Consider the following 16,204-nt stretch of genomic DNA (forward strand, 5'->3'; position numbering starts at 1 on the left):
ATAAATAAATAAAAAATAAATTGGACCTCATCAAAAGTGAAAATCATTGACCTTCGAAAGATACTGTTAAAGGATAAAAGGCAAGCTACAGAACAGAAGAAAATATTTGCAAACCACATGTCTGACCAAAGACCTATACCTAGAGAACTCTCAAAATTTAACATTAGAAAAACAAATAGAAAATGGGCAAAAGAAATGAAGAAACATTTTACTAAAGAGAAAAAATGGATGACAAACATATGAAAATATGTGCAACATCATTAGCCATTAGGGAAATGTAAATTAAAAACCATGATGAGACATTTGTAGCAGAACAGCTAAAATAAAAAATAATACCAAATGTTCATGAGAAGGAGAAAAAAATGACTCTCTCATAAACTGCTAATGGGAATACAAAATGGTACAGCCACTCTGGAAAATACTCTGGCCATTTCTTTTTGCAAAACTAAACACATACTTACCATTAAACCCAGCAATCACATTCCTGGGCATTTTTCCCAGAGAAATGAAAACTGTATAAAAACTGGTTCACAACTGTTCACAACAGCTTTATTTGTGATAGCCAAAAACTAGAAATAATCAAAATATCCCTCAGTGAGTAAAGCTGTACAAACTGTGGTACATAAATACCATGGAATATGACGACTCAGTAATAAAAAGGAACAAATTGCTACATGCAACAACTTGGAGGATCAAGAGAGTTATGCTAAGTGAAAAAAGCAAATTCCCAAAAGTCATAACCTGTATGACTGCATCACAATGGCAAAATTATAGACATGGAGAACAGTTTAGTGGTTGCCACGGCTTAGGGATGGTGGGAATAGGAAGGGGAGTGTTGTGTGTGCAGTGGACACGGGGAGCTGGGTGTAATTTATAAAAGAACAGCAAGATGGAGAAGTCTGTGATGATGAAATAATTCTGTATCTTGACTGTAGTGGTGGTTACACAGATCTCCAAATGTACTAAAATGGTACAGAATTATACACACACTGTACCAAGTCAAATTCCTGGTTTTGATATTATACTGTAATTATTTAAGATGTAGGCACTGGGAGAAAACTGGAGATAGAGTACATGTGGACCTCTCTGTACTATTTTTGCAACTTCAAGTTGCAATCTATAATTATTTCAAAATAAAAAGTTAAAAACACAACTATTAGATGATATGCGATAAACTTCTAAAAAATTTCTTGGGGGGGAAGAAATACCCATCTATTAAATCTGTGTGAGTTGAAGAAAATAAGTCAATTTGCTCTGTAATTTTTTTTTTTGGTTTTGGAGGGAAATAGGTTTTTGAAAACACCCTGCTGGTGTTTACAGTTGAGAAATTATTACAGTATTGGTCTAAATAAAAGTAGACTGCATTGCTTATGCAAAGGCATTAAACAGTTAAAATATTTAAAATACACCTAGATTTGACTGCACATTGTCTTCCTTCAGAGATTAAATTGATTCCATAGTTAACTGTGGCTAAATCTAAATACTTATAAACTTAATTCTAGGAAATACATCTCTTCAAGCTACTTCACACACTAAGATTTCATTTTTGATATGTAAAACATCTGCAATACCAACAAAAAGAGAAGTACCGTGAACTAAAGGCCACTTAAAATGAAAGAATTCCTCAAAAATAAAGCTTATATAGCTCTATGTGTATACTTGAGATATTTCAATACCAGCAAAAAACATACAAACACACACATCCTTCAGCTAGCCAATATTTTAATACACAATATTAACTGCTATATAAAAAGTGCTTTTACGATCTGTTATCACCTAAAATAATACATCATATAATTTTCAAAAATGTGTTCTTTGACTTCTAACCTCTGCTCTTCTTTAGAATTACCTGTGAGGGGGAGAAAATGAAGATTCATATTATACCTATGCCAAATAAAACACGATTCCTCAACAAAAAGTTTAAAAGTCCTATGTGTATAGTATGCAAGTCTCTGAATTTATAAAACCCAATTTGGAATGTGATTAGGGAATCTTTTGCCTTATAAACGGTTTTAGACTTCTCTAAAATAGTATAATTCTCTCAAAGAATGTGAAACATGCCTAGATTCTCAAAATCTGGTTTTATAATAGTCACTTCTAGATGTTAATTTCTTCAATTGTGCCAAAAGCGTCCAGATTAATGGCTCCCAACTTGAGGTTTATAGACAATTTAGTAATTCGGAGAGTTAAGGAATGTTCCAAAACTTGAAAATCCTATTATGAATCAGGCATTTAACAACTATAAAGCAATACAAATCCACTGCAACAACCAAATTTCTTGTATTTAGGCTGGAATTATATCAGAGACCAAGGCTAGTCATCTCAAGCTGAAAAGCTTGTTAGGTAGATAATTTTTAAGACATGAAGCCCATAAGAGAAATTAAACAAAATGAGATCTTAAGTTGTAAAAGACAAGGAACATTAGAGACCAGAATATATCCAAAAATATTTTAAAGAACTTACCTGTTAGGTAAGTACACTTATAATTCATTAATAAAAACAAACCAACCCTAAATTTAAGACACACACATACACTCTTCAAGTTCTTAAGCCTTGCTTTACCTGCAGAAAGCACTTATATCAACTTTAATAGTACAGAAACTTGTTGAAATGTTTATAGTTGTAAGAGAATTTAAAGCCCCTTAAAAAATGCCAAGGCATGCCCATTTCTAGGCTTCCACAGAGGTCACCAAATAGGTTTATACCCTAGGCCAGTACTTCTCTGTTCTACAAGAAGTTAGTAGAGGGACTGCAAAAGAATACTATGTACTCAAATGAATTTACAAAATTCTAAGTATATTATACACCCAAATTTACAAAATGCTAAATTAAACAGAGTTCAACAAATTACTGGTATATTTCTCATAACCTTTCATAACTTTACATAACTATAGTTATATAAAGACATTACCGTTGTGGGAAGTTGGATAAGGTACAGTGGAACTCTCTATACTATTTTTGCACCTTCTGTGAGTCTATAATTATTTCAAAAATATTAAATGTTAAACAAAAAAGCCTATAAAGAGGTAAACTGTCAAAAATAAGTCTCTCTCTCACATCATCCTCCAGTCAACCATGTGCCAATTTCTTGCATATTCTGACAGAAACAAGCTCTCTATACATAACATTGTGACTATTCAAGGAGGTATAGTATGTTAGGTTATATAAACTTATCTGACCCCAGAAGCCTTTCCTATTGGGGCATCTATTAACATCAAGTGAAAATAATCTTGGGAACATATATATGGAAAAAACTCTGCCCTAGACATCATACTATTACATTATACAGAAATATCAGTAAGAAGCAATCTTCTCTGCTTATATAAGCAATATGATTAAGAAATCACTCAAATCTCAAAACAAATGTAGAAAAATCATTAGCTAAACTTAAAATGATCAAGAAGAAAGTTTTGATAAATTTCAAGGTAATAAACCTTCTCAGCTATATATAGGCTACTACATATCTCACAGATTAGCAGTCAAACATTCATTTTCCCCTAAATGGCAATAAAGCAATGGCCATGAATCTTTCCATCAGAAATCCATAATATACATAATAAAAAAAAATCTAACTCTGTAATTAAAACCCGTGAAAAGCCAAGCATCAACTCAGTCAACAAAACTGAATAAGGAATCTAAACCAGGCAGAGGTGACGAACTAGGTGGTGTTTTAAGGCAACTGTGCTCAAGAAAAGAAATTCAGATCTTACCTTTGCTGCAGCCAGTACATGCTCCTTTTTAATGACTCCACACTTATTCTCACAAGCATTTGTCCGAGCCTCTTCTGCTAATCGATGAACAAGGAGTAAACAGTTCAGATGCACCTTTAAAAGAGAAAATGCAAAAGGATTTTTAAGCTCAACTACTGATGTTTGGAAATAATGACTTTTAAAAAGAATACCCCCGGGCTTCCCTGGTGGCGCAGTGGTTAAGAATCCACCTGCCAATGCAGGGGACACGGGTTCGAGCCCTGGTCTGGGAAGATCCCACATGCCGTGGAGCAACGAAGCCCGTGAGCCACAACTACTGAGCCTGCACTCTACAGACCACAAGCCACAACTACTGAGCCCAAGCGCTGCATCTACTGAAGCCCGCGCACTCTAGAGCCCATGCTCCACAACAAGAGAAGCCACCACAATGAGAAGTCCACGTACCACAACGAAGAGTAGCCCCCACTTGCGGCAACTAGAGAAAGCCACGCACAGCTATGAAGACCCAACACAGCCAAAAATAATAAATAAGTAAAAATAAATAAATTTATAAAAAATTTAAAAAATTAAAAAAGAAAAAGAAAAAGAATATCCCCAATTTTAATGCTGTACTATTTACTACTGTGATTACATCAATTAACCCTTATTTAAAGTAACAGAATTCAGTTTAATATATGTCCATCTTAAGATTCCATAAAAAAGAGACTTAGTTATTACAATACAGGAAACAAGTCTATGTAAAGCTGACCAAAGGCTATAGACAATAACATTACTCTAAAGGATCATTATATCAAAACTTAGGTAGGTCTCTATTAAGAAACAATATTCCTGTTTCCCATTCCAACTAAATTTAAGTTTCCAATGTAATTTAAAATTTCCCCCAAATTAAAAAAAATATCAAATATTGTACTTAAGGCTAGTCATCTCTCATTCTACAATCCAAGGTATAAAAATTTTGTAACCAGATATTTAATGTGAAATATCTAATCAAAAACATGTTAATAATTGAAATTTTAAAAGTTTATCGCATTTATATACAAAGGTCAAGTTACTTGTCTTCCAACAACATCAAAATAATCATATCTACTATTAATAATAATCTTAAAATTTCTTAAAAAGTGGCCTTAAACTACATAAAATAAGCAGATAATACAAAATTCCAAAGTGCACAAAGAACTGTAATTATATAAGATATTAGCATTGTGGGAAGCTGCATAAAAGGTAAGGGGAATTCTCTACTATTTTTGCCACTTCTTGTGAACCAATAGGTATTTCAAAATACAAAGCAAAAAGTCTGCAAAAGGATAGACTGACAAAAGTAAGTCTCTCTTCCACATCATCCCCCAGTCAACTATGGTTGCCAGCTTCTTGCATATTCTTATAGAAACAACTTCTACATATTAGCAAAACATATACATGTACCATAATATATGTGTACATATATCATTATTTAACCTCACTATTTCAATATGTACATTTTGCTAAATATTCTACTCAAAATTCACTACCCTAACCAAAAAGGGCTACTCATTCTATATGCATATATATATAGCTTGAAAACAGCTGAAGTAGAGCTCAAACCCAAGCAAGAGAGAATGTAAAGTGAGTTGCAGTCCTATCTCATTTCTCCCTCTAGTATCACATCTAGTGCTCTTTTATTTAAATTACTGGTAACATCTCTATCCATTGCTTCTGCCATGTGCCTGAAGTCACTACCAACCTAGGTCCAATTAGATAGTCTCTTTAACATATAATTTATTTGATCATTTATATAATAGTACACACTCTTTGCAGTGAGAACAATTAATTAATACATAACACTTGGCAGAAGCAAGAAACTAAAATCCTTCAGACTATGGAATGAAAACCACATTCACAGAAACAGAGACAAAATGAAAAGGCAGAGGACTATGTACCAGATGAAGGAACAAGATAAAACCCCAGAAAAACAATTAAATGAAGTGGAGATAGGCAACCTTCCAAAAAAAGAATTCAGAATAATGATAGTGAAGATGAGCCAGGACCTCGGAAAAAGAATGGAGGAAAAGATTGAGAAGATGCAAGAAATGTTTAACAAAGGTTTAGAAGAATTAAAGAACAAACACCTAGAAGAATTAAAGAACAAACAAACAGAGATGAACAATACAATAACTGAAATGAAAAATACACTAGAAGGAATAAATACCAGAATAATTGAGGCAGAAGAACAGATAAGTGACCTGGAAGAAGAATGGTGGAATTCACTGCCATGGAACAGAATAAAGAAAAAAGAATGAAAAGAAATGAAGACACCCTAAGAGATCTCTGGGAAAACATTAAACGTAACAACATTCACATTATAGGGGTTCCAGAAGGAGAAGAGAGAGAGGAAGGACCCAAGAAAATATTTGAAGAGATTATAGTGGAAAACTTCCCTAACATGGGAAAGGAAATAGCCACCCAAATCCAGGAAGCACAGAGACTCCCAGGCAGGATAAACCCAAGGAGAAACACACTGAGACACACAGTAATCAAACTGACACAAATTAAAGACAAAGAAAAATTATTAAAGGCAACAAGGGAAAAACAACAAATAACATGCAAGGGAACTCCCATAAGGTTAACAGTTGATTTCTCAGCAGAAACTCTACAAGCCAGAAGAGAGGCCACAATATATTTAAAGTGATGAAAGGGAAAAAGAAAAAGCTACAACCAAGATTACTCTACCCAGCAAGGATCTCATTCAGATTTGACGGAGAAGTCAAAAGCTTTATAGAAAAGCAAAAGCTAAGAGAATTCAGCACCACCAAACCAGCTCCACAACAAATGCTAAAGGAACTTCTTTAAGTGGAAAACACAAGAGAAGAAAAGGACCAACAAAAACAAACCCAAAACAATTAAGAAAATGGTAATAGGAACATACATATCAATAATTACCTTAAATGTAAATGGATTAAATGCTCCAACCAAAAGACACAGGCTCACTGAATGGATACAAAAACAAGACCCATAGATATGCTGTCTACAAGGGACCCACTTCAGACCTAGAGACACAAACAGACTGAAAGTGAGCGGATGGAAAAAGGTATTACATGTAAATGGAAATCAAAAGAAAGCTGGAGTAGCAATACTCATACCAGATAAAACAGACCTTAAAATAAAGAATGTTGCAAGAGACAAGGAAGAACACTACATAATGATCAAGAGATCAATCCAAGAAGAAGATATAACAATTACAAATATATATGCACCCAACATAGGAGCACCTCAATACATAAAGCAACTGCGAACAGCTATAAAAGAGGAAATCGACAGTAACACAATAATAGTGGGGGATTTTAACACCTCACCTACACCAATGGACACATCATCCAGATAGAAAATTAATAAGGAAACACAAGTTTTAAATGACACAACAGACCAACCAGATTAAATTGATATTTATAAGAATATTTATCATATTTATAATAAATGGATATTTATTCCATCCAAAAACAGCACATTCCACTTTCTTCTCAAGTGCACACGGAACATTCTCCAGGATAGATCACATCTTGGGTCACAAATCAAGCCTCAGTAAATTTAAGAAAATTGAAATCATATCAAGCATCCTTTCCGACCACAACGCTATGAGATTAGAAATCAATTACAGGGAAAAAACATAAAATACACAAACACATGGAGGCTAAATAATATGTTACTAAATAACCAACAGGTCACTGAATAAATCAAAGAGGAAATCAAAAAATACTTAGAGACAAATGACAACAAAAACATGATGATCCAAAACCCATGGGATGCAGCAAAAGCAGTTCAAAGAGGGAAGTTTATAGCAATACAATCCTACCTCAAGAAAAAAGAAAATTCTCAAATAAACAATCTAACCTTACACCTAAAGGAACTAGAGAAAGAAGAACAAACAAAACCCAAAGTTAGCAGAAGGAAAGAAATCATAAAGATCAGAGCAGAAATAAATGAAGTAGAAACAAAGAAAACAATAGCAAAGATAAATAAAACTAAAAGCTGGTTCTTTGAGAAGATAAACAAAACTGATAAACCTTTAGCCAGACTCATCAAGAAAAAGAGGGAGAGGACTCAAATCAGAAAAATTAGAAATGAACAAGGAGAAGTTACAACGGACACCATGGAAATGCAAAGCATCCTAAGAGACTACTGCAAGCAACTCTATGCCAATAAAATGGACAACCTGGAAGAAATGGACAAATTCTTAGAAAGGTATAACCTTCCAAGACTGAACCAGGAGGAAACAGAAAATATAAACAGACCCATCACAAGTAATGAAATTGAAACTGTGATTAAATATCTTCCAACAAACAAAAGTCCAGGACCAGATGGCTTCACAGGTGAATTCTATCAAACATTTAGAGAAGAGCTAACACCCATCCTTCTCAAACTCTTCCAAAAAATTGCAGAGGAAGGAACACTCCCAGACTCATTCTACGAGGCCACCATCACCCTGATACCAAAACCAGACAAAGATACTACAAAAAAGGAAAATTATGGACCAATATCACTGATGAATATAGATGCAAAAATCTTCAACAAAATCCTAGCAAACAGAATCCAGCAACACATTAAAAGGATCATACACCATGATCAAGTGGGATTTATCCCAGGGATGCAAGGATTCTTCAATAAAAAATCAATGTGATACACCATATTAACAAATTGAAGAATAAAAACCATATGATCATCTCAAAAGATGCAGAAAAAGCTTGACAAAATTCAACTTCCATTTATAATAAAAGCACTCCAGAAAGTGGGCATAGAGGGAACCTACCTCAACATCATAAAGGCTGTATACGACAAACCCACAGCAAACATCATTCTCAACAGTGAAAAACTGAAACCATTTCCTCTAAGATCAGTAACAAGACAAGGTTGTCCACTCTCACCACTATTATTCAACATAGTTTTGGAAGTTTTAACCACAGAAATCAGAGAAGAAAAGGAAATAAAAGGAACCCAAATCGGAAAAGAAGAAGTAAAGCTATCACTGTTTGCAGATGACATGATACTATACATAGAGAATCCTAAAGATGCTACCAGAAAACTACTAGAGCTAAGCAATGCATTTGGTAAAGTTGCAGGATACAAAATTAATGAACAGAAATCTCTTGCATTCCTATACACTAACAACGAAAGATCAGAAAGAGAAATTAAGGAAACAATCCCCTTCACCATTGCAACAAAAAGAATAAAATACCTAGGAATAAAGCTACCTAAGGAGGTAAAAAACCTGTTCTCAGAAAACTATAAGACACTGATGAAAGAAATCAAAGATGACACAAACAGATGGGGATATATACCATGTTCTTAGATTGGAAGAATCAATATTGTGAAAATGACTATTTTCTATGACTATGAGTACCCAAAGCAATCTACAGATTTGATGCAATCCTTATCAAATTACCAATGGCATTTTTTTTTTTTTTTTTTTTACAGAACTAGAACAAAGAATCTTAAAATTTGTATGGAGACACAAAAGAGCCCGGATAGCCACAGCAATCTTGAGGGAAAAAAACAGAGGTGGAGGAATTAGACTCCCTGACTTCACACTACACTACAAAGCTACAGTAATCAAGACAATATGGTACTGACACAAAAAGAGAAATACAGATCAAGGGAACAGGATAGAAAGCCCAGAGATCAACCCACACACCTATGGTCAACTAATCTATGACAAAGGAGGCAAGGAGATACAATGGAGAAAAGACAGCCTCTGCAATAAGTGGTGCTGGGAAAACTGGACAGCTACATGTAAAAGAATGAAATTAGAACACTCCCTAACACCATACACAAAAGTAAACTCAAAATGGATTAAAGACCTAAATGTAAGACCAGACCAGACACTATAAAACTCTTAGAGGAAACCACAGGAAGAACACTCTTTGACATAAATCAAAGCAAGATCTTTTTTGACCCACCTCCTAGAGTAATGGAAATCAAAACAAAAATAAACAAATGGGACCTAATGAAACTTAAAAGCTTTTGCACAGCAAAGGAAACTATAAATAAGATGAAAAGACAACCCTCAGAATGGGAGAAAATATTTGCAAACCAATCAATGGACAAAGGATTAATCTCCAAAATATATAAACAGCTCATGCAGATCAATATTAAAAAAACAAGCAACCCAATCCAAAAATGGGCAGTAGACCTAAATAGACATCTCTCCAAAGAAGAGAAACAGATGGCCTAGAGGCACATGAAAAGATGCTCAACATCACTAATTATTAGAGAAATGCAAATCAAAACCACAATGAGGTTATCACCTCACACCAGTTAGAATGGGCATCATCAGAAAATCTACAAACAACAAATGTTGGAGAGGGTGTAAAGAAAAGGGAACCCTCTTGCATTGTTGGTGGGAATGGAAATTGATACAGCCACTATGGAGAACAGTATGGAGGTTCCTTAAAAAACTAAAAATAGAATTACGATATGACCCAGCAATCTCACTACTGGGCATATACCCAGAGAAAACCATAATTCAAAAAGACACGTGTGCCCCAATGTTCATTGCAGCACTGTTTAAAATAGCCAGGTCATGGAAGCAACCTAAATGCCCACCAACAGACGAATGGATAAACAAGATGTGGTACATATATACAATGGAATATTACCCAGCCATCAAAGGGAACGAAACTGGGTCATCTGTAGAGACATGGATGGACCTAGAGACTGTCATACAGAGTGAGGTAAGTCAGAAAGAGAAGAACAAATATAGTATATTAATGCATATATTTGGAATTTAGAAAAATAGTACAGATGAACCAGTTTGCAAGGCAGAAACAGAGACACAGATGTAGAGAACAAATGTATGGACACCAAGGGGGGAAAGCGGGGGTGGGGATGAATTGGGAGATTGGGATTGACATATATACACTAATATGTATAAAACTGATAGCTAATAAGAACTTGCTGTATAAAAAAATAAAATTAAAGAAAAACACACAATACTTAACTCTCCCCAACAGTTCACTAAATGTTAAATAACTAGGTAATGTGGTGCTTTAAATTATTATGCGGAAATCTTTAGTGGATTGTTATAGATGCTTAAGAATGTTTTAGTGATATTTGGGGAAAGCAGAGGAGTTTGGGAATTTAAATTTAACATGATAAAGAACCTATGGAAGGAGATATTCTTTTGGTACTTTTTTGATGCACTGTCTTGTTTAATTCTCACAAGAACTCTGAGCTAAATCACCCAATCCTGATTCTTTACATTATACCATGTCATTTAAAATTTTTTTAAACTTCCAATGATATACCATTTCCTTCTGCAACAAAAGTACTCCATAACATGGCTCAATTTCCTCCGTTAATCTGTATTTTCTACTTCTAAAGCTAAATATCTTCCAGATGCCTCATGAAAAATTCCAAATTCCTTAATACTAAACCCCACTTGACTAGGCTTTTCTAATTTCATCTCTCACCTTTCCCAACTTTCAGTTCTATACTAGGTCTTTTGAACTTCTTTCAGTATTCAAATACAAGTTTGCCTACAGCCATGCTACTGGTTTACAGACTTCTCTAAAAAGCCCAATTCCTCCCAATATGTAAGGTTATATAGATCCATGGCACCCTGAACTTCTTATCACTGTACGTACTACATACATTAGGCAGCAATTTCTCACCTGTCTTCTTCAATGTACTATAAGGGCAAAACCATGTCTATCTTCCCAGACATTATACCCCCAGTGACCTTTAGCCCATGGCCCAATATGCAGTAGGTTGTCAATTATTATTGCATGAGAAAAAGATCCATCCATATCTCCCCAAATTAGGCAAAAAAATTTTTTAGCCAATCCCAAATAAACCACACTCTGTTTTGAGGCTTGAGTCCTTTACTCTTCATGGGCATGAACCATAGATACTGAATTAATATTACTATTTTTAATGTCAGAATTTTTTTTTTAAACAACCTATTTCTCTGTAATAAAACAGTTAATTGAGTGGTGTCACTCAAGTGCACTAAGGTTTAAATTAAAACGGTCAGAACAAAAGCAAATTTTATGGTTTCAGCTAGACATTCAATCCTGAAAGCCATTCCATCAAGAACTTACACTTTGGAAAAATAAAAAATCAGCTTGCTTGAAAGGTAAACCAAAAGATAATTTACAAAGAGGTATCCCTTTGACAGTCTCAGGTGACCAAAAGACTGGGCCAGCCTGACTTCCTCCCCACTTCCTCACAGCACTTCTGAGTTTTACATAAACTGTAAGTACCCAGATATTTGCACAATATTCCTTAGTGATAAATCTAAAAACTGAGTCACAAGAAAGCCGAACAATTTGAGATTAACATACACTCACCAGTATTGGCCCTGGTGATATACAATCAAATAAGTCATCAAATAAAACAACAATAAAAAGCCAGTGCAGAAGAATATGAAGTAACACAAGGAAGTTATAAGTAAAATGTTAGAAATATCAATCCACATATAGTCATCATCACTCCCAACTTTAATTGTACACTCAGAATGTTCAAGGTATTATGCTAAACACCAGGAATACAGTTAAGTTCCCAATTCAAAGTTCCCAGTCCAATGGGAGAATGAAACCTAATTAAAGACAAATGTGTGACAGTAGATGATATTGGAAGGTAAGATTGATCCTTTCTAAGACCATGAAGGAAGGCGTCACCGAATAACAGGCATTTGAACTGAATTTTGAAATAACTGAAGTTTGAGAAGCAGAGTGGAGTGAGGACATCTTCAAACAGAAGAAATATCTTATGCAAAGACATCATAAAAGTAGATTAGTTCTGTGTTAAAGATAATGGAAGACACAAAAGGAGATATGTATGGTTCCTTCCCCTCAAGAAGCTGCATACCGCACTGGGAGACAACACTGACATATAAAACTTAGAGAACAGTGTCAGCGTCCCAGTAGCTAAACTGTATGATGTACACTCTTACGGCTATCAAAGTTCAGAAAAAAAAAAACAGACTACCTTAATTGTAGAGAAGTTTATGGATGATGTGGGACACCTGCTGGGTAAGATAATTAAGTACCAATGGCAAGCAGAAAACCATAAGTAAAGAAACCAGAGTGATGCATGGCATATACAAGACGGTGAAGGAGAAATAATCAAAGCCAAAGACAAGCATACAATCTAGTAATAGATGGTAGCAAAAAGAACTTCCATTCCCCTACCACTGCAAATGCTTAGAATTTCACCTCCCCTTCTTTCCTGTACCACCTGGATCCCACTCCACAGTAGAGTCCTCCTGTCCAGGGGTCACTTGGGGCAGGCAAGTGTGGATGTGGGAGGAATCTGACTACTTGAGAAATTTCTGCCCAACAATCTACACCAACTGGTAGTATCCCAGATTCTAGAGCAGGTACATTTCCTCCCCCCTCCATTTATTGAGAGAACCCCAGCACCAGTGAAAACTTCAGAATAAATTACCTAAAATTCTTTTGAAAATCAATTTCACTTTAATACAGCTCACGTGTGCCACCTTAATCACCACCTTGGGGGAAGGAGGGTAATAAAACAGTATATATTGTCTTTTCTTACAGGGTCTAAAAAAAGGAACAAAAAAGGACAGGAGATATTAGAAGGGCTACTTTTCCAAGGAAAAAAAAAAGTTGTTTTGCCTCAGAGAAAGGAAAAGTGAAGACAATTCTATAGTAATTTAGCAAAAATAGAAACCCTAAAATTAGGGGAGGCAGTAGAGAGTGGCAGAGGCTGTAGAGAAAAGAGGTGGGGCGGGGGGGGGTGGGTACAATGTAGCTTAAGAAGAGATGGAATGATGTATTGTGAAGCCACCCTCCATGCCATATATCCCTATTATCCACAATTCTTCATCCTTGATCTCGGGGAAATTAGGTGCCCACCTGTAGTGGCTCCTTACTCAAAGAGCTCTTGTAACAAACCACAGGAGGTGCCTCCTATGGTTTAAACCTAGGCAAACAGTGTTCATTCTGCTAGAGGGATATATATTCCAGGCATTCAACATAAAAACTCTTAATTTATTTCAGAACAGAAATATTACACAGTGGTTTGGTTGTGGTTATTTATCATGTGAGCATTATGCTGCAGTTACTATGAGTCAGAGAAACTTTTAATGGTTGGGCTTGAAAACTAAACTAACAGGTGTTCTATTTGTCTAGGAAAACGAATTCACATTTGGGAGCATACTACTTACAAATAAACTTTTGGGTCAGGGTTCTTTAGTAAATAAGCTAAAGTAGAGGAAACGGCAATATATTTGTTTAACAATGTAAAAAGAAGGGGAAGAAAAGAAGGCAAGGAGAAAGGCACTTTTGAAAGGCATGTCAGTAATGCCTTTTACAATATTTAAATGAAAATAACCCAGCCTGAATTCCAAAATCTGTTTTTTTTAAATGTATCCTTTGAACCTTTGCAAATTACACTAAGCACAGTACCAGACTGTGCTCCTGAATAGCGATATTGAAAAACTATAAGCAGGAACTTAACGTTAGTTTTCTCCTTAAATTGATGTGGCTAATAGCCTCCTGTAAAAAAAGGTCAGGATATCTACATTTCAGAGGACCCCAAAACAACTCAGCATCAGGAATACTAACTGATATGCCAGGCTGGGGCAAACCCGCCCAGTTTGCTGCGAACACCTCAAACATAGGCCTGAAAGCTAGACTGGCTGGGGGCGGCGAAATAAAGGCTGGGGGTTATTTCCCCTGTCTCCGCCCCACTTCCAGTCCTAGAAGGGACAAAATCTCACCAGTAGGTCGCTATTTGTCTCCAGACGGAGGTGAGGCTTCCGTTGCTTGAAGACGCGCTTTAGAAAACCGCGGGGAGCCTTCCGCTTTATCAGCTTCCTCTGCGAGACTGTTGTCGAGAGCGCCATCCTCTCCCTCCAGCTGGGGCACCACCCGCCTGAGCTTCCTAGGTCCTCCCTGCGGCGTACTGCAGCTCACGCCCGCCGGGACACCGAGAACCCCGACTCCGACGCTTCTACAGGCCCTGAGACCAGGCCGCAACGTTTGAATCCGCCGCCAATTGAGCGCGCCTGGCGCCCGGTAGTGACGTCAGCACGCTCAAGCCCCGCCCCCCGCGGCGCCTGGCTGTTGATGGAACACACCCTCGGTGAGCGCCCCGTGACGTCATAGACGGGAGAGGAGTGCGGCTTTAGCCTTTAGCACTAGCTCTTTGAAACAATTTCTCCAGTGTTCGATAGAGACGTTGGGAAATTGTGGAAAATGTCGGTATGCCAAAGCAGCCACACTTACTGTCCCAGCTTTCATTCTCTACTGAGCCTAATACCAATGAAAGAAAAAGTAGATGAATAGAAAGAAGTCTATGATGTTTCATCAGGATTCTTGAAGAACCAGTGGCCTCCTAGCAAGGCATGCTTTTCTGATATTAATAGCTAACGTTTTTCACTTTTACGTAATTTTATGTTATCTTACCTGAGGTCTTTTCATGATTCAAGCTTTTCTTTACAAATGCTGCTCCCTTTAATTTTAAGGCCCCTACACTTAACCTTGCAATAACTTCTGTTGTAGTTTAAATGCTACCTCATTGAATCCTTCTTTTCCAAGCAATTAACTCTTCCATCTTCTGTGCTACCCCTGTAAGTGGTTCTCAGACGTCATCGTGCATCACCTGAAGCACCACCCCTTGGTTTCTTGGTTCAGTAGGTCTCAATGGGACTTGAGAATTTGCATTTCTAACAAGTACTCAAGACATGTTGGAACACTGTTAGTCTGACCACTCTGATATCACTGTGATGTTATTTGTAATTACCTCTAATACTAATGCTGTAGGAGTTGTTGTGTTGTGCTTTCAATATCCACATAGATCCTTCTATCTGGCCTCCCACTTTCAAGATCTCCTCTCTGCCAATAATCTTATCTTTCATCCTATGAGCCATTTACATCTGTGGTCATACACTAGGCCTTGTCGTTACTAATACCCTTCCATATTCTCAATTCAGTTGTCTTACTCTTCAACCTTATCTCTGGAACTCACTTCCTCCAGTATCCCCACTTCAACAATTCTTACATGCTACTGGATCACTGTCCTCTCTGTCTCTACCATGTCCCTAACCTTAATCTATTTTTTATTCTCCTTCCTGTGGTCTATTGTACATCACCATAATATCCTCTTGCATTTATCCTTAACTCTCTAGTCAGGCTCTTTTTTTCCCTCATACTCAATTGACAAAAACCCAACCCTGCTTATGTTAAAATCTCAATTCATTCTGTATTTGCATCTGTACATTGATGTTGTCTTAAGAAAAACATGCAAGTTTGTGTCTGGTCTCAATGTAAATACATGACCATTTTATTGAGCCTCTAAGTACTGCCTGCAGTCTTTTGCTGTTTCTGAAGTCCATTCATTCACCCATTCTCTTCTTCAAGTCTCCCTACACTCCCTACCCCATCCTAACCCTCAGTTGATGACATTGTTTTAATAACAAAATAGAAGCACCCCATAGAGACTTTCCACATGCTCCCACCACCACATCTACCCATCAATCTCCATCTGCTCCCATGGAT

General features: G+C 36.4%; 1 protein-coding gene across 2 annotated transcripts; it reads right to left on the reverse strand.

Annotated features, from left to right (window-relative positions):
* Positions 1-1,705: 1,705 nt before the first annotated feature.
* Positions 1,706-14,710, reverse strand: CENPW (centromere protein W). Of its 2 annotated transcripts, XM_068551205.1 has the most exons (3): positions 14,425-14,710; positions 3,711-3,824; positions 1,706-1,849 (listed from the first exon to the last, which is right to left on the reverse strand). In XM_068551205.1, exons 1-3 carry the CDS (start codon positions 14,548-14,550, stop codon positions 1,823-1,825), a joined length of 267 nt encoding a protein of 88 aa, XP_068407306.1. In that variant the 5' UTR covers positions 14,551-14,710; the 3' UTR covers positions 1,706-1,822. The 2 variants fall into 2 exon arrangements, with proteins under 2 accessions (XP_068407306.1, XP_068407307.1); XM_068551206.1 differs by lacking the exon at positions 1,706-1,849 and having other exon boundaries at positions 3,707-3,784.
* Positions 14,711-16,204: the final 1,494 nt, after the last annotated feature.

The sequence above is a fragment of the Eschrichtius robustus genome, chromosome 9, assembly GCF_028021215.1.
Source record: "Eschrichtius robustus isolate mEscRob2 chromosome 9, mEscRob2.pri, whole genome shotgun sequence".
Classification (NCBI taxonomy): domain Eukaryota; kingdom Metazoa; phylum Chordata; class Mammalia; order Artiodactyla; family Eschrichtiidae; genus Eschrichtius; species Eschrichtius robustus.

Coding starts and splice junctions, on each gene's coding strand:
- CENPW (XM_068551205.1), bottom strand. CDS start 14,550: ATGGCGCTCTCGACAACAGTCTCGCAGAGGAAGCTGATAAAGCGGAAG. Junction 3,825..14,424: donor AGACAAATAGCGACCTACTG/GTGAGATTTTGT, acceptor TCTCTTTTAAAG/GTGCATCTGAACTGTTTACT. Junction 1,850..3,710: donor ATGTACTGGCTGCAGCAAAG/GTAAGATCTGAA, acceptor TCCCCCTCACAG/GTAATTCTAAAGAAGAGCAG.